The sequence below is a fragment of the Balaenoptera physalus genome (assembly GCF_965194825.1).
Source record: "Balaenoptera physalus genome assembly, chromosome: X".
NCBI classification, from domain to species: domain Eukaryota; kingdom Metazoa; phylum Chordata; class Mammalia; order Artiodactyla; family Balaenopteridae; genus Balaenoptera; species Balaenoptera physalus.
The window spans coordinates 114,467,672-114,492,350 of NC_138903.1; the positions used below are offsets into that span (position 1 = coordinate 114,467,672).

The following is a 24,679-nucleotide window of genomic DNA, read 5'->3' on the forward strand; positions in this document are numbered from 1 at the left end:
TTTCTGAAAGAAAACGTTTTAATAGGGGAGTACCTTAAGGACACTGAAGACAGACATTTCTGATTGGTTTTACCAAGGGCCAGTTCTGGAGCATTTCAAAGCCAACTATAACATCAGACTAATCACTAAAGGACATAAAATAATCTATCACCAATGCTCAAAATACACTCTTCCCTTGGCCCTGCCCTGGTGCTCTTCACCAAAAGCTCATGTGTCTTATTCCTCTTTGTCCCCTTAGCATCTAGCAGAGTACTTGCCACATAAAAGGCACTCAGCAAGTGTTTGATGAATGACCGAAGATGTCCAGAAATAGGGAAGGCTTTGCACTGAACCCTCTATACTCTCTCACTCTGTCTCCTGTGTACACATTGCTTAAATGGCTGTCCAGGTTTGGGGTTTGGCCTTGGGTGGCACTAATAATAGTGTCAGGAAGCGAAACAAAAGCTACCCAGTCTACTGAGGGTTGAACCTACAATCTTAGCCTTCCTTGAAGTACATAAGGTCAGACTGCAGTCTGAGATGTAAGAAGCAAAGATCATGGGATCCCTGTGTCCTTGGAATCCAGAGCCACTAAGTCTACCTCTGGGCATTGTGGGAGTCCTAAGGCAGGAAATACAGACCCTTATTGGGAGCCAGCACACTTTCTCCAACAAACTTCTCTTACTCTCTTGGGAGGAACTCTTCCCTGGCTGTGGTTTGGGCTACAGGCAAAGAATAGAGAAGGGACCATAGGGTTTTGGATGAACCACTTGGATACTCATTGCTTGTAAGAAGTAAGTGAGAAGAGTTTCACCTGTCAGGATTTGCCCTTCATTTCAATCCTACAGTGCCCACTCCCCACCAGTTCTACCTGCTTGTTCTTTCCCTTTGCCAGTTCACCTGCACTCACCTGCAGGGGATGGGCCTGGGCATGGATCCTGGCCCCAGCATGCCTACCTCTCACCGGGCTGCCTTGATTGGGTCCCACTGCTCATGCCTTCTGTGCTTCATGGCAAAAGTTTTCAATCGAGGATGACAATGGGGAGACAGGACAGCCCCTGAGGCAGGGCTACCCATCAGCCTCAGAGGAAAACAGGATCCAGCAGCCGAGCACACTCCCGTTGGCTGATGGCTCAGCATTGGCTGAGAGTCCAGAGAGCCTTCAGCTGGCCTGAACCAATGAAAAGGAGCCAAAGATGCAGTCTCTCTGGCCATTAAAGAGATACTTCCACCTATGATTGGCCCCAAGGTACTTCACCTCAGGGTTCTCCCATTGGCTTGGAACAGCAATGCTGGCAGCCAGGGCATCCTGTGGTGAGCAGGCACCTACGTAGGCGTGCAGTCAAGCACAGCCTGCTTCTGGACACTCAGGGGAGTGGCAGATAGAGGAGGAGGTATCGAGATCCTCCCCTCTGTTTAACTGGTGACATCTTGGGGGCCCACCCGTTTCTCCTTTCTGTGCCTCTCCCCTTGGGCTGGGCCTGCTCGCTCTCCTCCTGGTCCCATTCCCTAAAGGACTTCGATTCCCAGGTATGGTGACTGGCAACACAAGGGTAAGAAGTAGCCTTTTCTCAGGGTTATTTGCATCGTCATAGAGGATTCCTAAAATATGAAAGGCTGTGATAGTCTAAAGAAATCATAGGTTCATAGAGTTTTTGTGCCAAAAAGGGAACCTTGGAATACTTCCCATTTTACAGATGAAGAAGAAAACTGAGGTGAACTCAGAGAGGTAATGGAATTTGGTCAAAGTCATATAGCTAATTAGTGGCAAGTCTCCTGACCGTAGGCGAGGGCACTTTCTGATGCATCACAAATGAATCTAGATTGTGGTACTTCATGTAACAGTACCTTTCTATTGTTCTTCAAAGCACAGGTTTTCTGCCCCTGAGAAACTCCTAGTCCCACCGGGGAGCTCTTTAGACCACAGATGTGGCTTAATTAACTTCCTCAATGAGTTTTCAGCTGTGTCTTCTATGGATGGAGAAAGAGGCTTGTGCCATAAGCATTCTCTCATTTTTTCTCTTCTTGTGATTATCAACCCACAGTAGTGAATTGGCCGTTACCAGGGCTCTGGAATCATGTAATCAGCTATCTACAAAGAAGTTGTTCAACTGGGGACTTTAACCACTAGCACCATGATGTTTGAGATGCAGCAAAGAAGCAAGTCAATTACTAAACTGAAAAAGGTCTGAGCCTAAGCCACCGCCACATTAATATGAGTGCTTCATTTTTCATGTATTTATCCTTCAAGTTCCCTTCAAGTTGGAGACCTGGGTTTATTTGTTCATATGTAAGATGAGCCCCTGGAGAGTCCTGAAACCCTGGCCATGGGTAGCTCTGTATCATCAACAACAACAAAGCATAAAGGGATTTTGAGTGTTCAGTCCAGCTTCGCTCAATTGCTTCTGTTTCACTGATGCCTCTGCTTTCCTCATTCTCCTTTTCTTATCCTTTATAGGGCAACTTAAGTCCTGCCTTCTCTGGGAACCTTCCCTCACTAGCGTTGTCCACATCAATCTCTCCTTCCTTTAGATTCTCACTGTCTTTCCAGCCTGTCCCAAGAAATGACATTTAATTATATTCCCTTTTTTATTCTTCACTACTGGTTTCATGTACATTAGTCTCAACTTCTCAACCAGACTGTAAGTTCCATAAGGGCAAGGTACACATTTTATACTTTTTAGTGTGCTCCACAATGTCTAGTAGACATTCAAATTAGACTAGAATCATAGCTTTCTAATGATATGGAAATGCTCACAATATATTGGGTTGGCCAAGAAGATCGTTTGGGTTTTTCCATAACATCGTATGGAAACGAACGAACCTTTTGCCAACCCAATACTTAAGTGTGTAACTCAAAATACAAAACTCTATGAGCACAGTTTTATAAAGAGATGGAAAATAAAGCAAGCAAGCAAAAAGGACATACATTCAAGTGGGCAAGAGGTGGGATGATAGGTGAGTGTAAATTTTCATATATTTATCTCATTTTCCAACATTTCAATAGGAGTGTGCATTACTTTTATGAGAAACAATAAGCATTTAAAAAAAGAAAATCATAGATTCATGGGTGCTGAAAACTAGAGCAGGGAGAGAACCTAGAGATAAGTCTCATCTCCTTGTTTTAAGGTTGAAAAGCCTGGTGCATTGCTATGGAAGGGAGCAAGTTAGTAACTCCTAGTCTCCACTTTCTAGGAGCAAACAGCGCAGTGCCCCAGAGTTCTGAGACTGAGTCTTCTAATGTCTACTTGAATTCCCTTCCCTTGGGTTTCCCCTCTAGGTATTGGTCCTGGAAGTAGTTGCGTGGTTTTATCCTGCTGAATTGTCCCATGATTCCTTGGAGTCTCCTGGTTGGTGGAGCCTGAAGGTTTGGCTTTGAATCATGCTCTAGTCCCTTGCTAACTCCCTGCATTGCCTCTGGAGCACTCAGTACAACAAGATATAGTACCCCTGCCCCCAGGTGACTGGAAGTAAAAACATCCAGCTCTACCCTTAACTGGCAATATAAACTCACTGCACCCTGAGTACTTGCTGGGGAAGGCAATTTCAAGCTCACTGCCTCAATACCTTTGCAAAACATGGTTGAGAGCAATACTATTTAAGGAGGATCATCTGACGATGCATGCAGCCCACCTGTTCCTTTCACATTGGACTCAACAGAACAGCCCCAGGTACTTGCCATGCCCATCTTTCCCTTCTAGTCAGGCCTACTTCAACTACAGCCCCATTGTTAGGAAAAAGGCTGGTTGATTTATTAGCAGGAGCAGCCACTGATTGGCCCAGGGTGGCCACCTGACCCAGGTCAGGCCATCCATGATGTGGTATCAGACCTATGTGATGGATTTTTCTAATTGTGTTCTTACCAGCGATAGATTCTAATGTGCCCATAATTGGGTACTCTTGGCTAAAGAAAGTTATGAAGACTCTTGTTAAATGCACATTTGTCACTTATTTGAGAAGATAAACATATGTAACGTATTGCATCCACTCATGCTTCCATCCATCCACCAAACAAGCATTGCGTTCCTACTACAGATCATCAATCCTTATTTGCACTTCCAAACCCACAAAATTCTGAAAAAAAAAAAAAATTTCTCACAAGTTTGATGTTAAAACTCATTTTAACTCATGTTAAAATATTGATAGTCTTTATTTGTCTCAGTATGAATATTCATGTAGTTCATGAGAGAAATATTAATGTATTTGATTATGGGGAGCTATGCCACAACCTGCTAGAGGTATTATGTAATATAGGCAAATACACAGGATTACCTTGGTAAAATCTCCCAAATTCTGAATTCTGAAACATATCTGGCCCCAGGGGTTTTAGATAAGGCACTTTAGCCTTGTAAGATCTGGGGGCAAGGTGGGGGTAGATACCCTACCTGAGTTGGGCAGGAGCAAAGGAGGCTGCGCAACAAAGGTAGTAGATATTCAAGTCTTTGGAGAGGGAGGGCTTGCTGAGGTTCTAGCTAAGGAAACCCAGTTGGGTCACTCAATCATTGGTCCAAAGGGCATGAACAAGGCTGAAATTAGAAGACAAAATAAAGACTCAGGAGAAAGAACTGAAATGGAACAAGAATAGTTTGAGAATGGGAGGAATGAGAAGGGGCCTAGATAGCAGCAGGGGTAATATCTTTGACTATTGGTTTTGGCTGACAAATTTGACTATTTGACTTTGTCAGTTATCTGAAAGCTGTTTAGGTACAAGTCTGGGTCAGTCTGGCTTTAAAGATGGAGAATTGTGGCAGATGGATACAGAGAGGAATGGGGCACAATGTTGGCCTTCTCTTTGTCTAAAGTCTAGAATCCCATTAGCCGAAAGCAGGGTCCTGAGAGGATGGATAGAACTTGCAGTGATATTAGTCTGAGAAAAGGATTTGTCTTTGGCTTTTTCCTATCTTTGTATTTTTAATGCTTTTTCTTGTGTTTGTGTAATATACAAAACATAAAGAAAAAGGCATAAATCATAAATGCGCAGGTTAGTCAATGAAACACCTGTGTTATAACTATTACTCAATCAAAAAATAGAATATTATCACACCCCTGATGCCCAACATGTGCCCCTTCCCTAATCACAACTCCTTTCCCACCTCCTAAAGGTTACTATTCTGACTCTTACATAAATCACTTCTGTGCTTTTATTTACACTTGTGCTCCTCAGCATGCATCACTAAACTCTATAGTTCTACCAGTTATTGATTTTTATATAATCATTCAGTATGTACTGTTTTGTGTATGGCTTCTTTCATTCAACATTATGTTTGTGACATTCATCCATGCTGTTGCATGAAGCTTATTTTGTTCCTTCTCACTGCTGTATAATATTCCCCTTGTAAATATGCCGCAATTTATTTACCCATTCTACTGTAATGGGCATATGGACCATTTCCTGTTTGGAGCTATTAGGCCTAATATTTCTGCAGATATTTTTGTTTGGTACACATGTGCATGCATTTCTGTTAGTTGTGGGATCACTGAGTCATAGGGGCTGCACATGTTCCACTTTGGTAGATGCTGCTAAACAGTTTTCCAAAGTGTTATACCAATTTACACTCTTCCATTGCTCCAAATTATTATCAACACTTAGTATCGTCGGGTTTTTAAATTGTAATCATTCTGGTGGGTGTGCTGTGGTATCTCACTGAGGTTTAATTTGCATTTCTCTGGTGCCTAATAAGGTTGAGGACATGTTCATACGTTTATTGGTCTTTTGGATATACTCTTTTGTACAATTCCTTTTTAAGTATTTTGTCCATTTTTTTTCCTGCTAGATTGCCCTTTTTTTATTCATTTGTAGGGGTTTTTTATGCATTGTAGATGCAAGCACTTTATCTATTATATGTGTTAGTAATAAATTCTCCAGTACTATGGAGTCCCACTTAATACTTTTTTAAAAATATTTATTTATTTATTTACTTATTTGGCTGTGCCAGGTCTTTGTTGCAGCATGCGGGATCTTTAGTTGTGGCATGTGGGCTCTTTTAGTTGAGGCATGCGGGCTCTTAGTTGTGGCACGTGGGATCTAGTTACCAGACCAGGGATCTAACCCGGGCCCCCTGTATTGGGAGCATGAAGTCTTAACCACTGGACCACCAGGGAGTCCCTCCCACTTAATACTTTTTGAGTCTCATTTTTTCCCTCTAATTTCTATCAGGCTCCTAGGGCCCAAATGACCCCCATTTTGCTAAGGTCTTAACAAGCTCACCCAGGCCCTGGGAGACACCTCACTAACGCTGCAGGGCTGTTTCCTTCACCTTCCCTTCCCTCCCCTTTCCCTGTCTCTCTCTCTCCCCCCCCCCCCACCACTGATCTTCCCTGTCTCTTTCTTCCTTCCTTCTGACATTGCCCATTCTTGGGGGGCTCATTATTATTCACAGGATGGATAGAAACAACCTCATTTCAGCGATGGTGCCAAGGCTGTCAGATTTGCCATGTGCTATTCATAGGTCAGAAAATCTTCACTCTGGAAAGCACTTAGAGATCATGTAATTCTCTCTTTAATGATGAGGAATTGAATGCCCAGAGAAATTAAGGGACTTGCCCAAGGTGGAAATTATGGGACTTGTCCAAAGTCATACTGCATTTTTGCGGCCAAGCTAGGACTAGAACCCAGGCCTTTTGCATGCGTGTCCCAGCTTTTTCCAGTCCACTATGCTAAGAAAGACCAGGATACAAGCTGCACATTGACAAGAGTGTTTTTTTTTTCTTTTGAAAATAAGTGTTGTCTGTGTCTGTGTAACAACGTAATCGGTAGAGACTTTGGCTCATGTCTGTCTGGACCCAGGTTGAGAGATCACATCACCTCTGCTACTTTCCCATCTCCTGGCTGTCAAAGCCTGAAGGACAACAAATGGCTTGAGTAATGAGATGAGTTAAGATAGTGTCTCCCACGCTGAATTATGTGCCAGTTCCAGGACTACAGGATTCTGCCACAATCCATTTACACAAGAAATTAAATTGAAGATCTCAATGTAATATGCATATATTAAATCCTGGCGGACAATCAAAGTAATTAAGGCCAAATGCTCTGAATCATCCAGTGGCATCACGAACATTCTATTGCTGAATTTTTAGAAGGACTTATTTCTACAACCAATTATCTTAGAAATCATTAAGGCTCTTTTGGAATGTGACTAATTTGAAAGCCACCACGGTACCCAGTACTACTCAAACCCATTTGCCCCCTTGAGAGAAGAATTCTGCTAGAAAGGGGTATAGGGTGGGCAAGGAAAATCTGATTTCAAGAAGCTGGAGTTAGGGGGTAGAAACCAGTCTCTGACCAACTCCTTCACTGTGTGTTTTTTTTAAAGGAGTGGATATATTTCATCTTAAATTGAAATAGTTAAACTGATACAGGTTACTGAGCTAACCCCAGCCACAGACTGATCTGCTGGATGTGTAGCTTTGTTGCTCTTACAAATAAATGCTGATTAAAAAAAAAGAACTTGCGGAATGGGGATGGCTCTGTGTAATCGTGATGAATAGGACAGACCTTCAGACCTACCCCCACCAATGGGTCACCTTGACTCTTTTTTTTTTTAATTAATTAATTAATTTTATTTTTGGCTGTGTTGGGACTTCGTTTCTGTGCGAGGGCTTTCTCCAGTTGCGGCGAGCGGGGGCCACTCTTCATCGCCGTGCGCGGGCCTCTCACTGTCGCGGCCTCTCCCGTCGCGGAGCACAGGCTCCAGACGCGCAGGCTCAGTAATTGTGGCTCACGGGCCTAGTTGCTCCGCGGCATGTGGGATCTTCCCAGACCAGGGCTTGAACCCGTGTCCCCTGCATTGGCAGGCGGATTCTCAACCACTGCGCCACCAGGGAAGCCCCACCTTGTCTCTTAAAGTTCTCCAACTACCCTCATCTCTTAGTCCTTGTTCTTCACAGCTTCCCTTTGTGCACACCCTTGCTACAGCATTCCTGATAAAGTCCTCAAGTTATTTGTTGGTTCCCCTCTTGAAGTGTATGCCCCTCGAGGGCAAGGGCTATGTCTAAATCTCTCCAGTATCCCTACACCTGACCCAGTACATGCTTCAGACAAGGTGCTGGGTGTACAGTTGGTGAATGGATGGAAGACTAAATAAGCAAAAGAATGAATGACCAAGAGAACAAACTTACACAAATGTATCTCTAGAAAAGACAGGGTTAGTGTCATGGCAGCATCAAAGAGAGGAATTGATCTTCCCTTCTCTTCCAGTAAATGCCTTAATTCTCTCCAAAAAAACAATGCTCTCTAACCATCACCAACAAATGAAACCCTATCACCAAAAATGTGTAACTAAAAGATAAATAAAAGTATTAAGTTGTACTTTTTAGAGTTGTACTTAGAAAACAATCAGGTTATTTTACCTGAACTAGTTACAAGACTTTTATGCATCTTGAATACTGCATACAAAAAAAGGTCTCTGATTCATCAGTTTTGCCAGTGGGAATAATTAAAAGTATGCATATAGTGTAATATTCCTACCAAATTATTTCTTCTCATAAATATTTATCTATAGCCTAAGTTTGTTGACACTGAGCAGTATCAATATTTCTTGGCTTTAGCTCATGTACTGCTCCCTGACTGTACCATAATTCTGGTTCATAAATAAGATATTTGAGAGATAGTTGACTGTATCTTGTTCATGTCTGTATCCCTAGCTGTAGCACAGAACTTGGCACAGAGAAAGCACTCATTGTAGAATGAATGAATGAATAAATAAATGAAGAGTGAGACAGGCGCCAAGGGATGTTTCCCATCATCAAGGTAGAGCTGCATAAAGCAAGCCCCATTCATTTAGGTTCTCTTTGTGATCAGTCGGCTACACTATCTCTGAGCTTCTAAACCAACTTAATCTACCCACCCAAGCATTATGCCCCTTTTAAAAGGCAGTCGTCGCACCCCTCCATGTGCCCAGCACAATCCAGAGGGAGTGGTGCAGTCTGTGTGTCAGCCTGAGCTGACACATATTGATACTGCACAAAATCAATAAACTGGGGCTATGGCTAAATATTTATTGGGGCAGACAGTGACGCCATATTTGCTCAGAAAATTCAATCAAGTTTTGTCCAATTACTGCGGGTTTAGATTTGAACGAGTTAGCGCTTAGTCATAAAATCCTAGAATGTCAGAGCTGGAAGGACCCTTAGAACTCATCTGGCCCCGTGTAACCCTGAGATTTTCAAACTTTTCTTTTGCAAGAAACACTTTTTATCCAGTGAAATTTTATGGTGTTCCTCTCATTCAAGTGGGGGTGCAGGTATTAGATCTTGCTGCTTGACCTCCTCCTCCCATCTGCTTCAAAATGCAGAGAAAAGGAAAGTCCAATGAAGTTAAAAAGGATCATGGAATACCAGGGGAAAAAGTCCTAGTCTTGGAGTAAGAGTCAAGACAGACTCCAAATCTGTCTTAGCCATAGGACCTGATATTCCACTATTTAAACTCATGCCTGAAGGGGCCTTTTGGATATGGTTATTTAAACTGGTTAAGGACATCTGTTCCCTGTGAAGGATGACACAGTAACTAACAGATTCATTAGCAGGAGTGAGTTTATTTAAATAAAACACACTGCTACCAATAGTCACAATGCCCAGAGGAAAATCCTGAGGGCAGGAGACACAAGGGGGTAAAATGTCTTTTATCAGGTACTTCAGGAAGGCAAAGAGAGGAGAGGAAGAGAAGAGCTAAGGTGGCACCTCCTCCTCCCACCCTGCCTGCTGTCTGCTTCTGCACCTGTCTGGTTGTATGTGGATCTTTTTTCTGTGCCTCTGTGTCATCTTTCACAGCAGTGTATCTAGTTCCTTGTCAGTTTCTGCCGGTGCCCATCCTTGTGTTCAGGTTGACTCTGCTGATACCTGTCTGCTTGGGTCTGTCCCTGCCTATGTCTCAAGTCTTTCAGCACCTGTGCACCTGTTTGCCTCAGAATGTCTCTGTGTCTGCCTAGTTTTGCACACGTGTGTGTGTTTGTGTATGCATGTGCTCTTCTGTGTGTTCAGCACTCTGTATCTGTGACTTTTATTTCGGTAGGTTAATTGTCTCTACCTTTCTGTTTCTGCTTTCAATGCTTTACCCCTCAAGAATGACTAATGGTAGAAGTGGAAGGGAGCTTTCTGAGCTAGGAGGGAAACCTGGTGACTCTCACCGTTCTTAAGACCAGCCCCAGGGCATTACATTGAAATCACGTGTGCCATAGAGCAAAAGGGGAAAGATGCAAATAGGAAAAACAAAAACAAAAACAAAAACCATTTCTGGTGCCTCTTAAGACCTCAATCTCTTCTTCCATGTTCCTCTACTTCCATCATCTGTTTTATCCCACCCATCCTTCCTCTCCCATCCCTTTTTCTTTCACTCTCTCTATCTCTTTTTGTTTTATTTTTCTATTTCTCTTTATCCCTTTCTTATTTTTTTTCTATTGTATTTCTCCCCCTTTCTCCTGTTTCTGTTTATTTTCTTACTAGATTTTACATTCTTCATATATTTTCCTTAGAAAACACTTTTCTTTCATTCTCTGTTTATCTTTTTTCTCTTTTGGGGGGCTGCTTTCTTACTGTTTTTCTTTCTTTCTCCCTTTCCTCTTAGCTCTTCTTTCTGAATTTCTTTTTATTCTATTCCTCTTATTTCCTGTGTCTCTTTTCTGTTTTTTATTTTTCTTCATTTTCTCTTCCTCTCCCTGTCTCTTTTTATCCCTCTTTCTTCATTTCTTTCTGTTTTTCTTTCTGTTGCGCATTCTTCTCTCTGCCAATAGGTTCCTATGTACGAATCTGTCCGTCTCTTTTGTGCTTTGTCTTCCGCAAACATGCTTTAAGCATTGGGAGAGAGAATAAGTTCTCTTTTTCTGCTCTGGGCTGGGCTGTGGGTGGGTGGGGTTCATTACGCCTTCTCACTCACCGGTGGGTGGGGTCGTTGCTGCTCCCTGGAACCTAACCCTGTTCCCCGCCCCCAGGACCCGTCTGCAGAGTCACACTGCACTCCTGCGCTTGCATTCCCTGCACGTCCCATGCAGAGCGATGAGCCCCCAGGTGCGCTGGGAGAATTCATCAGCCGCCCGACAGGGCTAACGATTTACTCCTGAGAAATAATCCATATCCGGATAATGGATCACCCCGACTCCCTAAGACCATTTGTCTTGGCACTTAAATGGCCCCAGAATCCAGGGGCAGAGCCAGGACTCTATCCCAGGTTCATTGGTAGATGAATAGGCTGGAATAATAATGTTAAGGATTATGATAAGGAACGCTTTGCATTTGCATGGTGCTTTTAAACTTTATAAATTTGGAGATGATTAACCTTCCTTGGCTCATCACTTTTGAATCTGACACACTGTGGAACCTGCTTGCGAATTCAGAAGCAGGGGCTTTTAAGTGACTCACCCAGAGTCATCTAGCTTGTTACTGGCAGAAATGGGAAGAAAACTCTATCTTTCTGACTTCCTGAGATTCTTTCCTCTGAATGCTAGATGGTCTTCCTATCTCTGGATCTCATCTATCTGGGAAGTGGAAGCCTATCCTGAGAGACAGAATACTGTTAGACCTGGGTTTGAATCCTGGCTCTTCATTAGCTATAGCTGTGTGACCTTGGACCGGCCGCTTACTTACTCAGAACCTCAGTGTTCTCTTCTATAAAGTGGGGATCCTAATAAACCTTCCGCATAGTACCGTTATGAAGATGAAGAGAGATTATGCATGGAAAGTGCTTAATATAGTCCTGGCTCATAGTAAAAGCTCCCCGAGTGGTAGCTGTGATTGTTACTACTGCCTCTCTTTTTTGCAGGATGCCAAGTGAACTCATACAAATGCATGAGAAACTTGGTCTGGGGGAGGGGAAAAGATAATTGATAAGCCAGCTTCCGCAGAGGTGTCCCTGAGGCCACTGATGGGGGAAGGGACCTGGAAGGATGAATTCTGATGGCGGGAGGAGCTAAGGATTCTACTTAGGCTGGAAGGACTGGCTGATTCTGAGAACAGGCAAAGAGAAGGAAGGAAGTTGGGGATTGGCCCTAAACAGGTCTCAGCAGCATGTTGCTCACCAGGACCAATTGCTGGCCTTCAATCCCAGCCGGCTAATGTTCCCCTTCTCAGGGTCTCAGCTGTCAGTTTCCTGGGGAGATTCCCTTCCTCAAAAGCTGGACAGAGGACTTTTTTCTTTGGAGAATACTGAAGCCATAAAGGTTTTGTGGACGGCCAGTATAAACTAAAACTAATGAAATCTTGTGTAGGACCATTTTGCATAAATGGAAGTTCACTGTACAAATGTAAAAATGATTATTAATACTCCCAATAATAACCGTAACAATCAATCTTTAGAGCTTGTTTTGTGGAGTGTGGCTGCTAGAGGTTGACACATCATCTCAGATGGCGAGAAACATCGCCAGGGTCCACCTGCATGCAAAATCAGCCCGCATTCTTCTCCTCCTTTCCTGGGACCTCATCCTCCCAGAGTCACACACATAATTCAGCCTTCAGTGAAATGATTCTGACGCTATTGAGACTCCCTGGAGAATGGACGCCATGCAGAGGCAGTGAGTGTGGGCTCCTGACTTCAAGCTGCAGGAAGGCGAGGAATTGATACATCTCCTAAGCACCAAGGGCTCAACTCCTTTGGAGATGAGAAGGGCTCTGTCAAAGCCTGATGGTTTACTAATAATTCTCTCAACTGAAGAGAGCTCCGTGCTTATCAATTGACAAGTATTTAGTGAGACCCCTCTGTGGGGGATCTAAAGAGGTTTGGCAGAGCTGACAATGGGGTTGAGGAGACAGACCACAGACATATAAAGATTATTGACAATACAAAGCAGTCCCTTCAACAAAGGGATGCAAGCAGCTGGAGCAAAGTGGAAAAATATAAGACAGTTAGGAGACTTGACGTCACGTAATCTCTCTGAGCCTTGGTTTCCCTGTCCTCTTGGAAAGGCAGCCTAGTGGTATTGAGAAAACATTAATTTTGGAGTCAGAACAACCTGACTTAAAATTTCAATTACCTCAAAAACTAACTAGGGGTCCTTGAACAAGTTACTTAACTCCTATGGGGTGCAATTACCTTGTGTATAAATTGGGGTATAATAGTAGCCCATACCACATAGGGTGATGGTGAGGATTAAATGAAAGCACACATGTAAAGCACTGAACGTAATGCCTGGCACACGGTAAGCACTCAATAATCAATTCCTATTATTATAATATGCAGGGGGAAAGGCAGGGAATGTTTGGAAATACAAGGGTTTTATTTTCCTCTTCAGCTCTTTATATGCCTGACATTACATTTCATAGGAATGCAAACTCAAAAAGAAATCTTATATGTAAACAATAATTATAATATTCTGTGATACCTTTTATATGCCTCCCCGGTATTGCTCACTAAATTTGGTATGATCAAATTTACAGAACAATGAAATAGCAGAGGAGGCAAATTATGTATTCCTTGTGGTCTTGAGTGCCTCTCTGAGCTTCAGTTTTCCCATCTGTAAAATGTGGCTAAGAACACCTACTTCACAGGGCTGTTGTAAAGATTAAATTAAAATGTGTATAAAGCACTTGGCACAGAATAGACAGAAGACAAATGTTGGCTCCATTCCCCTTCTCTCTTTTATAAAAATGAGAATAATAAAGAACCAACCTCACTGGGTTACTATAAGGGTGAAGTCAGGTAAATATACAGGAAATGTTTGTAAACTGTAAGACCCTAATAACAGGCTTTACAGAACATTTGTTATATACGAGACCTGTGCAGTTAACAAATGTTAATCAATTAGGTAAACATTAATGAGGTGTCTCATATACACAGGACACTGTTTTAGGTGCTGTGAGTGATACAGAGATATCAGAGGAATTAAGGTGGGTGAGCCCCTCCACACAAGAACAGACCATTAAGGACAGGAACTTGAGAGATGCTCCCATTTAGGGTACCAGAGGAGAATGAAGAGCCAGAAGGAGAAATCATTGATAAGAACACTAGTATAGCACAGTATCCTCAGAGCCAAGGGAAGGGAGAGTTTCAATAAATAAGGAGGGATTCACAATGTAGCATTCCACAGAGAAGGCAAATAAAATTATGACACAGATGTGTCCCCTTGGATTAGGACTCCAAAAAGACATTGGTAGCTGCAGTGATAGGGGTCTCAGTAGAGTGTGTGTATGTGTGTGGATACGGGGCAGGCACCATCTTGCTGCGGACCAAGGAATGAGCATATGGTGAGAATTGAGGAGAGCAAGTCTACACTGCTCTTTGAAGGTGTTAAGGAATAAGGCTGAGAAAAGGAAGATTGGATGATAGCTGAAAGGGGACTCAGGGTCAGAGAAGGGTTGTTTTCATATAGGAGAGTTTGAATGTCTTTGTGGGCTGTGGGGAGGAAGCCCATAGGGAAAGAGAAGATGAATAAGAAGGTTATTATGAGAGAGGGCTATTGAGCAGGCAGAAGTCTGAGACATGAGATCTGGGAGGTACAGCTAACGGAAGAGGGACTTCTTTTAAAAGTATAGTTGATTTACAAAACTGTGTTAGTTTCAAGTATACAGCAAAGTGATTCAGTTTTATTTATATATATTCTTTTTTCAATTCTTTCCCATTATAGTTTATTACTGAATATAGTTCCCTGTGCATTATTTTATATATGGTAGTGTGCATCTGTTAATCCCATGCTCCCAACTTATCCCTCCCCCCTTCCCCTTTGATAACCATAAATTAACCTGGGCACGTATCTGGAAAAGATGAAAGCTCTAATTCGAAAAGATACCTGTACCCCAATGTTCACAGGAGCACTATTCACAAAACCAAGACATAGAAACAACGTAAGTGTCCATCAACAGATGAATGGATAAAGAAGATATGGCACATATATACAATGGAATATTACTCAGCCATAAAAAATGAATGAAATAATGCCATTTGCAGCAACATGGATGGACCTAGAGATTGTCATACTGAGTAAAGTAAGTCAGACAGAGAAAGACAAATATTATGTGGTATCACTTATATGTGAAATCTAAAATATGATACAAATGAACTTATTTACAAAAGAGAAACAGACTCACAGACACAGAAAACATACTTATGGTTACCTAAGAGGGACTTTCAATCAATAAAGAAAAAGGGATCATGGGGGAGCAAATGCTGCCAAGTTGTCAAGGGGACTGAGAACTGACAAGGGGCCACTGCATCTAGCCTTGGGAAGCTACGAGGGCCTTCAATAGTGGGCATGGAATGAAGAAGTAAAATAGTGAGTGGAGGCAGAGACCATCCATTTGAGAAGTTTTGCAGACGCAAGAGCAGGTAGAGAAAGGCTGAGGGAAAGACTGTGTCTTATGGTGAAGGTTGGGATGTGTGTAGGCAGAGGGAAGGGGTCAGTGGAAAGGGAGCAGCTGAAGGGACAAGAGAGTGAGAGTCTCTGGTGGCTGAGGTGGCAGCAGCAGGAGGGACTGAGCACCAGTGAGGAGGGCCCCCGAGGGGGCCCTTCCCACCTTTGAAGTGGGAAGGAAGAACAAAAACCCCAGAGAGGCCAAGGTTCTGCATTCAGTCCTTGAACCTGGCCTTGGACATTAATATCACCAGTCCTGACCCCATACCTTTCAGGGCATCTCTCTATCACTGAGTAGATTTGAGGGACAGTCTCTGAGGATAGCAAGGTGTGTGTTGGTGGATATACTGGTAGCTCTCTCTCTAGGGAGGCAGAAGAGAGCCATAGCCCCAGAGCATGGCCCAGCCAGGAGAGCCAGCCATCTATGACCTATACCCATGCCACACGGTCTCTTCGTTCCCAATTTCCTCCCTGAAATCACCACCCCGGAGCCCCTCTTGAAAACAAAGTCAAGGTCCACAGTCGCTCAGAGGCTCGAGTTTTCCTGTTATTCTCTAAGGCACTGGGGGCCCAGAGTCTGTTGAATGCATCATATGGCCTTACTGCCACTTGATCTGGCCCCCGCTAGGACCCCTCCACTCCAGTGTGGCTGTTCTCTGGTCCTAGGCAGTTAGAGCTCAGATAGCCCCTCTTTTCCTTGTCCCTTAGCTGACAGTCTGACAAGTCTCCTGGGATTTGGAAGGTGGGCTGGCAGGGCAGTTAGAAGCCCTGGGTGCTTGAAAGTAGGAGAGGGTTCTTGGTCCCAGAAGTCAGGAGAGAGGGGCCTTGAGTAGGTGCCAGACCCAAAACAGCTTGGAAGATAAGGTCAGCCTTTAGCATCTTTAGTTCTGAGGCCAAGTCTGGTGTTCACATACCAGCCCCCACAGTGCCTGGGATGTAGGGATGCAGGGGAGAAGGACAGACAACTCACTAGCTAGGGGAGGCTGGGCTCTGGAGCTAGCCCTGAGCCCTTAAGACTTGAGTTGTCCCAGGATTGAGTTATAGCGGAGAAAGACTTACTTGCGTTGACAAATGGCAATTAACAAAGGAGGTGATTAAAAGTGAGAGGAGCTACAGCCTCAAAAATGTCAGCGGTTGGTGTGCAAGGGAATTTCTTCATTGAATTTTCCTCTGCCCTTCTCCCTCCGCCTTTTCTTCCCTCCCCTTGTGCTCTTCTTCCTTCTCCTCTGCTCTCCTCCTGCTTCCTCCATCCACCCCCACCCGCAGCTACTGATGTGATTTCTCAGGATCTACAGTCAAATGCCATTAATCCCGACAGGCTCACGAGGGTCTAGCTAAGCTGTCTGATGAACCAATCCTGTGAGCAGACAGACCAGGGGAAGCGGCAGGTAGACCACCCCCCACCCCCACCCCGCCCCCTCAGGGTAATGGAAGTTAAACCAATGAACTAGAGTGGCTGCCCCGAGAATAATCAATAAATCACTCGGGGTCCGAGAGAGGTGGAAAGCTCCCCAGCAAACAGTGCTCAGGACATATTCCATGGCCTCCTCTTCCGTGAATGTTCATGGCGCACCAGCCGCACAGGCCTGGCCTAACTCTGCTCTCCAGGTGCTACTCCCAGATTCCGCCTGGCTCATCTCGGTTTCAGAGGGAGGTCATTCATTCCAGTGGGATGTGACAGGTGCCATCTTCAGGCACCTGGCTCTGCTCCCAGTGGCAGGGACTGTTGTTGACTGCAAATCCCCCAAGTGCCATGCTGGTCTGAAGAGAGCAAGCCCTGGGGTGGGCAGATGACCTTTCAAGAGCCCACGAATCCAAGGTGAGATGACAGGTGTGATGTAATGGACCGAGCCCTGGACTAGGAGGCTGGACACTTGGCTTCTAGTTCCATTTCAGCCACTAACTTGCTTGGCGATGTTAGGTAAGTCACTTTCCCTCCCTGGATCTCAGTGTCCTCCCTGGGATGTGAGGAAGTTGGACTGGATTATCTCTAATGACACTTCCAACCCTGATCAGTGAACCCTGCAATTTAAAAAAACAAGCAAACTATTTTTGGAAAAATTCCAGCTCTGATTAGATTGTGGGGGGACTCTTTCTCTAGGGCTTCCATTTAGCTGTGTTGCCACAAAATCCCTCACCTCAAACTCCCACTCAGTACACGCAGCCGTTTTCCCACCACTCAAGCTCCATCTAAGACATCAAAACCAGTCATGGGTCCAGCCTGTCCCTCCTGCTGAGCTAGTTCTGTGCTTGGGGCTGGGACATTCTGAAGGAGCCCCTGTGGGAGGGGATGTGCCACTGACCCCCAGATTTTAGCGTAGGCAGGTGGAGTGGCTAACTAGGTTGGAGAGATTTCCCCCAAGTTTGTATTTTCAAACTTTTTAATGTACAGCAAAATTGAAAGAATGACACAAATATTTGTACATACCCTCATTAATAATTTGCCATATTTGCACACTCTCCCTTCTCTCTTTTCTTCCCCACCCCCGTCTCCTATATTGTAGACATGATGGCACTTCACTTGCAGATACTTCAGCATATATCTCCTCAGAATAAGAATGTCCTTTGCCGGGAGGCATTTAGAGGACCCTACGATGCTCACCTACGGGAAAGGCTCCAGTCTCTAGAGTCCAAAGGAGATCAAGAAGTATATGAGGTCTAAAGACCAGATTTAAATCTGCATATGGGTAGCGTGAGAAGGAGCTAAGCACAACAGAAGGAGGCATAAACAGGGGTCCAAGTGCAGAATGACCTTGGGCAAGTCACTTCCCTTTCTTGAGCTTCACTTTCTTCATCTGTAAAATGGGGATTGTGCTAATCTCTCTCCTGCCAATCTCCCAAGCTGTATGAGGCTCAGATGTGAAAACAGATATGAGAGCACATGGGGAGCTGCCACACTTAAACACTTAAGGGCAAGTGATTTACAGAGATGACCTTCAGAGCTAGTAAAGAGCAGTCCTGGGCGCCGCTGGTAACACATGAAGTCGAGAGTCCCCCAGCTCAACCCCCAAACTCTTCTTACTGAAAGCCACAAAAGTTTCATTTATAATGGAAATTTCAGTGGCTCACATCTTTTGCAGTTTTTCAAAGGCGTAAACACTCACCCCAGTTCTTTCTAGTTCTTGTTTCAGATAACTCCATTTTCTCTTATTGATTACGGCACAAAACTAAAAGATCACCTCTCTACTTTTTCTTCTTTCTGACATTTTCTTCTGTGCTCCCCCTTAATTCCTACTATTCCGCCCCACCCTGTCGAGACTTCTAAGACTTAAAAAATTCTATCATCCTAACTACCCTTAGCTCAAAGAGCAAAATGCTTTACAAAATTAAGTGAGCATTTGGGATTTTTAACTTGATTTTATCTTTTCATTCAACCAGAGGGATATGTGTGTGGGAGATGCACTTGTCAACGAAAAGCAATTTCTCTGCCTCCTTGGGGACCAAAGCGTAATCGTAGCTCTGTCTTCCTGGTGTCAGGATGAAACTTGCATTTTCCTGAGTGGTGTCAGCACACTGACAGACAGCTCCTGGGATCTATTGAGGGGCGCTGGAAAAGAACGGGCAGGGGGGTGAGAGGTCTCGAGGCTGGTCTTGGCTCATCTCTCCTCCCCTGGGTGACTCTGGGCTAGTCACTTACTGTCTTTTGCCTCAGCTTTTCTAACTTAAAAAATGGGAATAATTTTCTCCCATTTCTACCTCACAAAGATGGTGCCAGGACCTTGTCAGGCTTTGGTGATACGAAAATGCTTGGAAGTAATAGGGCTGTGGGGGAAGAAAATAAAGTGCTGTAGAAGCAGTGTATCCTAGGAAAGCTAAGTAGCTGCAAAGGAACTTCAAGTTTTCTTTGTACAACTCCACTTGAGAAATGAGGAAACCAAGGTCTTTCTGAGGTTCAGAGAGGTCCCAAATGGTCCCCCATGATTTTGCTATATGTTCACCATGAGCCCAGACAAATCCTTCCCAAACAGAATAGCAGAGAGGCAAAGTCTTGGGGTCCTAAGGCTTATAGCCCCCTTTAGAGAACACATATGACCCTATACACACCATGTGGACCTTCTGATAGGACTCCTCAAAAGGGGGTGTTGGGAGGCAAGCTTGCTAATCTCCCAATTTCTTCCATGGGCCTGGGGGTAGTTACCTTTGTTATCTCACTCCTGAAATTGCAGAGACCTTCATAGCAACCTGCTGAGGAAGCTGGGCAGGGGTCAGGGACCCTCATTTCATAGAGGAGGAGTCTGGGGTTCAGGTTGGGAAGCAGACATACTTGCATCCATTCAGCCAGTCAGTCAACATGCCCAGCCTCACTCCTAAGATTTTAGCTTTAAATGCCATACTCTTTCCACGGTGCTTCCGCTGCCTCTTGCCTGATGTAAGGACCCCAAGTAGGGAATCCAAGTGAGATAACCTGACTGAAAAATGCTACATAAACATACACAAGGATTCTTAGAAAATCCAAATGAATGACCTTTATGGTGTATGCTCATTTTGAATGCCACTAGACCCTATCAGGAGTCAAGTTTTGAGGTTTGCTCAATTTCTTATGCTACATATTTACCCATACACCCAAAGGAAGTAGAGTGGGGTTAAAGGGATCAAGTTCTCCATAGGGCTGCCCAAGTGTTCCTTGTAGCTGGAGGGCAATGGGAAGAGACAGTGGTGGAGGGTTTTCAGGGAAAGACTTCTTTCCTCTATATTAGAGTTTCTCTAACTTTACTGGGTATAAGAGCCCCCATGGGGAGCTTGTTAAAAATGCTGTTTTCTGGTCCCCATGCCCAGAGATTCTTGTTCAATGAGTCTGGAGTGGGAGCAGGGGATTTGCATCATTACAGCACATCCCAAGTGATTCTGATGCAGCTGGTCCAAAGGACCATACTTTGGAAAATCCTGGTCCATGTCAAAGTTTACAGGCCTTTGATGCTTGGAATCCCATTTAAATAGCAACTGTTTGCATGGGTGCCAACTACTTTTGAGCTTCAGGAAAAAAGATAGAAGGTTTGAAACCTTTCTTCTCAACGTCAGCAAGCCCCCAGCTTGACTTCATCATCGTGCCTTCTTCTTAGCTAGAATATGTTTTCTTCCTGCTAAAGACTTCATGGCAGACAATGACCTAAGTTAGGAGCAGCGTGCTTGGTTTTTAACTGGAATTGCAATGAGACACCCTTAAGAGGCAGCAAGCTGTAAAGCTCTAAGCCTTAAACTATTAGGGTGAGGGCATATATACCCAATGTGCCCCTTGTACACCTTGGTGTGAGGGGTTACAGGTCCAGGCTAGCAGGTTCTTGGTTGCTCATTTGGGGTGCTAAGGACCTCTGCATTCTTGGAAAGGAGATACCATAACGGGTTATGTGGCCCTGCACAGGACGGGAGTTCTGCATTTTACTCACAGACCAACTTTTAGCTTTTTCTGGGTCACCAAAGCCAGGCCCAGTGTCCTGTACCAAGAGCACAATCCCAGCATAAAGGCCCCAGTCTTTCCCTTACCTAACCTCATCCTTTATTCTGTGGACAAGGTTATAGTTTTTTTCCTATAAGTAGTATTTTCTAACTCCAGAAAAAGATATATAGAAAAGTTGGAAAATACTAAAATATGGAAATAATAAAACAGTTTAAAATTGCCCATAATTGCATTGCTTAAACAATCACTACTAAGATTCTGGTGTGTTTCATGTTAACACTTTTTTTCTATGTATAAGCTTATTATTTATTTGCACTGTTTATATAATAGTGTGCATATATTTTGCATTTTGATTATTTTTCACTTAAAATAACCATAAATGTTTTTTTCAGATTATCATATAGGCTTCCAAATTATACATTTAAAAATAATTCATTGAGTGAATCAACATTATATACATAGCTCAATATCTTGCACACAGAGGACATTTAATAAATATTTGTTGAATGAATGGATGGATTGATGGATAAATGCATTCCTCTATTATGTGACATTTAGTTAAGGGTAAATATTTTCAAAGGAAACAACACTAAGTAATTAAGTGGCAGAGGAGGTAGGTCAAAGAAAAAGGAGTTGGGGAGAACTGCTAACTTGACTGCTAAATAAAATTTTTTGAGAATTCTGAACTCTATATTTCCCCTTTTCTTTTTTCCAAATGAGTAGGCTTTGGTTTGCCAGGAGCTTGTTCACAACTGTTAATATCCCCATTTTACAGATGAGGAAAACTAGGCCTCAGAGAGGTTAAATAATCTTCCTAAGATTACATAGCTAGTATGTAGCACAGTTGGGCTTCCAATCTAGGTCTGTGAGCATCCTTAGCTTTGTTCCTTTACTACATCACACCTCCTGCAGAAAAAAAAGTGACCAAGAGGGATAGTGGTCATGAGTTTATACTTTAGGTAGAGCTATTTTGGAATCAGAGAAACTTCAGTTACTGAGGGCCATTGGATTGGGCTGGGCAGGCAACCTTTATGCCATGAGGGAGCCCCCCCAAAAAATCTCATTCAGCTGGAAAAAAAAAGAAACCCATTGAGACCATTACAAAAGCTGGTGGTGTACATGCTCGTGGGAAGAGGTAAGGGCGAGATTTCAATATCCAGAGCCTGAGACTGGACATTTCTAGATGTCAGACTTGTTTGGCTTGGCTGACTGGGTATTTGTACAGCAGAAATTGGTAAAAGAGCAGGTCTGGTGAATGTTTGTTGACTCTGATTGCTTTTAGAAAACAGAGAAAATTGGAAATGATTTAGAAATTGGTGTAAAGGCAGAGAAGTACCATGTTTCCCAGAAAGGAAGGAAAATGAATGGAAGCCCTTTAAACTCTGACTACAGCTCTGCTTTGCTAAGAATTGCATGGTGAAGTACAGGCGATTTTTTCATTTTACGCACCTCTTTTGCTGCATTAATGCTAATATCAGTGGTTAGCAAAGCAAATGTAATAACTGCTCTCCCCAAAGGACTTGTGATTGCAGCTTCCACTCCTCAAGCCTGCAATCGAGCTGCTGGAAGAGGATTTTTCATATTACTTTCTACCTCCTCTAGCGTTTTGATCGACAGAGTCCCATTTTCCCAGCGGAGAAAAACAAGGCACAGAGTCATGTTTGTACGACTGCCAGTGGAGAACTGGGGGAGAAATTAATTTGGGAGCCTGAACTTGAATAGAAAAGGAAATTTCGATTAGAAGCCCTTCTTGCTCAATATGGTCCATCTCTGGTGGCTGTTTACTACCACCAGATCCCCCAAACACTGAACCTATAATGGTATGTGCCCCCATATGTATTTAAAATTTAAAAATACAAAGCCATAAAAGAAGTGCAACGAAATCCAACACAGTACCACCCCCCACATTGAAATATCAAATATCAAATTCTTTCTAAAAATAAAGGTTGGTGCCCCTCCTATGCCAGTGCCCTGAGCAAAAAGCATAGGCGGTGGAATCCGTAAGTCAGTGGCAACTGGGGTGCACCCCATATTTATACACATTTGACACCGTGTTCTTTTGTCTCAGTTAGGGATCAACCCCCTCAAAACAAAAGCTCCCAGGCAGGAAAGCATCTCCCTCTTCCCCGAGGGATCCAGGAACAGGGCAGGAACATTAAAATTACTTTCAACTTTGGGGCCCCTTGGGGAGCAAAACTCTTTTCTCCTACTCACATTTTTGATCCTCGAGAACAGAGCTGTGACATAACAAATCAGATCTGGAGCTCCTCACAGCTGAGGTGGTGCCTCCCCTAAGACAGGGGGTCCCCAAGGGCTGAGGCAGTGCCTCCCCTTCCGGTTCAGGGCTCCTAAGGCAGACACCACTTCCCGCCTCGATGGGGCCTCCCGAAGGCTGAGATGATGTGTCCGCTAAACGTGAGGGTTTCAGGGCTGGAATACAATCTCACCCTCAGATCTGAGGCTCCCAGGGGCAGGTGCACTATCTCGCCCTCAAATGCCAGCTTCTAGGGGACAGGCTTGCTTTTTACGTGCCAGATTAGGGCCCCTGGGGGCAGGGGCCTCCCTTCCCTCTCAGATTCGGGGCTCACCAGGGCAGAGATGGCGTCTCCCCTCAGACTCTGGGCTCCCCGGGCTAGGGGCACGGTCCCGCCCTCAGAGCCAGGGCTTCCCGGGGCAGGAGCTGTACCTCGGCCTCCCTCCGCGTGGGGGAAAGGGGCTGCGGGACCAGCGGCCTCTCCTCCGGCGGGAGGGGGGGCTCCCCTGAGGCCCTGCCCCCTTCGTGACATGCCCGAGGTGTCCGGTGACCGAAACACTCTTAGCTGGGTGCAGGGTGCGGCTCAGGGCGTGGTCACCGGGGGCTACTTAGGGTAGCTGGCGCGGGGGCCGGCGCGGAAGCCGGCTGCGAGGCTGCGGCGCCGAGCGCTGGCCATGGCGTGGATGCTGGACTGCCTTTTCGCCTCGGCCTTCGAGCCCCGCCCCCGCCGTGGTGAGTGGGGCCCACCGAGTCGGGGGGCTGGGGTCCTTCGCTGGGGCTGCAGGCGGCTGCAGCCCCGGCCAGGCGCCCTGGGGCTTGGCTCGCCGTCCCTTCGCCTCCCTTCCCGCTGGCTTTTAGCTAATTGTTCCTGGCTCAAGGACTGCCCCGTCGAGGCCCCGCATAAATCACCGGCTTTGCCGGGAACAGCGAGCAATCGCGCTAATGGCTCGGCGGGATGCGGGTCGAGCGCGGGGGCGGAGTCGCTGGCTCAGCCGTCCTCGGGGACAGCTAGAGAGTCGGGGCCAGACGCGTAGGAGCACAGTCCTGAAACCCAAGGGCCCTAAAGGCCCAAGGATGAACGTCCCTGGCCGGGCAGCTAGGGCCCGCGAACCCTGAAGATGGAGGTGGGGGGATCCTTTTGCCTTGAAGCTTGTCCCACCTTGTCCCAAACTCAACTACCGAATATCGACATGGGTCCCTCAGAGTCATCGAATTCAACCCCTTTATTTAAGAGATGGTGACACTGAAGGCCAGACATGGCAAAGGCCTGCCCAAGGTCATACAAGGAGTTGGCAGCAAATCTGGCTCTGCTGAGGCCCTGCCAATTGCCCACTGCCCCAAAGCTCCCAATGGCAGAGGCCTGGGGCCTTTAGTCCGGGTCTTCCCTTGGGTACTTTGATATCAATGCTGTTTTCCCTATCCTTGCGGAGTTGAGGACATAGGTGTGCGAAAGATCACAGCACCACTGTGATACGTGGGTGGCATTTCACCCCCTTCTTGGAAGTGCTTCTATAAAGTACGTTTTGGAAACTGATTATTTATTTTTCCTCCTTAAAGTTTCAGGACACTTATCTTTTCTGTTTGAGATTTCCCAGGACCCCCACCCACACTGTCCTTCACTCCCCCTTGGTAGGCCCCACCCCCTCGAGGCTGCCACCTGCCCCCACTGCCACCTGTTTTTCCATAGTCTCCACCTCCAAAATCTATATTGGTGAGAGTGCGTCATTGGTCGCCAGCCATAGACCAAACCTGGGGTTGTCTCCTCTTTCCTCTGCCCCC

The 24,679-nt window shown here is 45.0% G+C and overlaps 1 protein-coding gene and 1 long non-coding RNA gene across 14 annotated transcripts in view; both read left to right on the top strand.

Moving 5' to 3' along the window:
* LOC309652040 overlaps window positions 1-24,679 on the top strand; it is a 655,586-nt gene that overhangs the window by 169,780 nt on the left and 461,127 nt on the right. The window lies entirely within an intron of this gene.
* The window catches only part of ARHGAP36 (Rho GTPase activating protein 36), a 31,162-nt gene continuing 29,952 nt past the window's right edge, over window positions 23,470-24,679 (top strand). For 12 of the 13 annotated variants that reach the window (XM_082445358.1, XM_082445359.1, XM_082445355.1 and 9 more), the window contains exon 1: window positions 23,495-23,632. Coding sequence is in view for 1 of the 13 variants with exons in the window: in XM_082445354.1 (XP_082301480.1) it covers window positions 23,575-23,632 (58 nt within the window). In the remaining 12 variants the exon portion in view is untranslated. Of the gene's footprint in view, window positions 23,633-24,679 lie in introns of all 13 variants that reach the window. The other variant, XM_082445354.1, reaches the window with a different exon arrangement.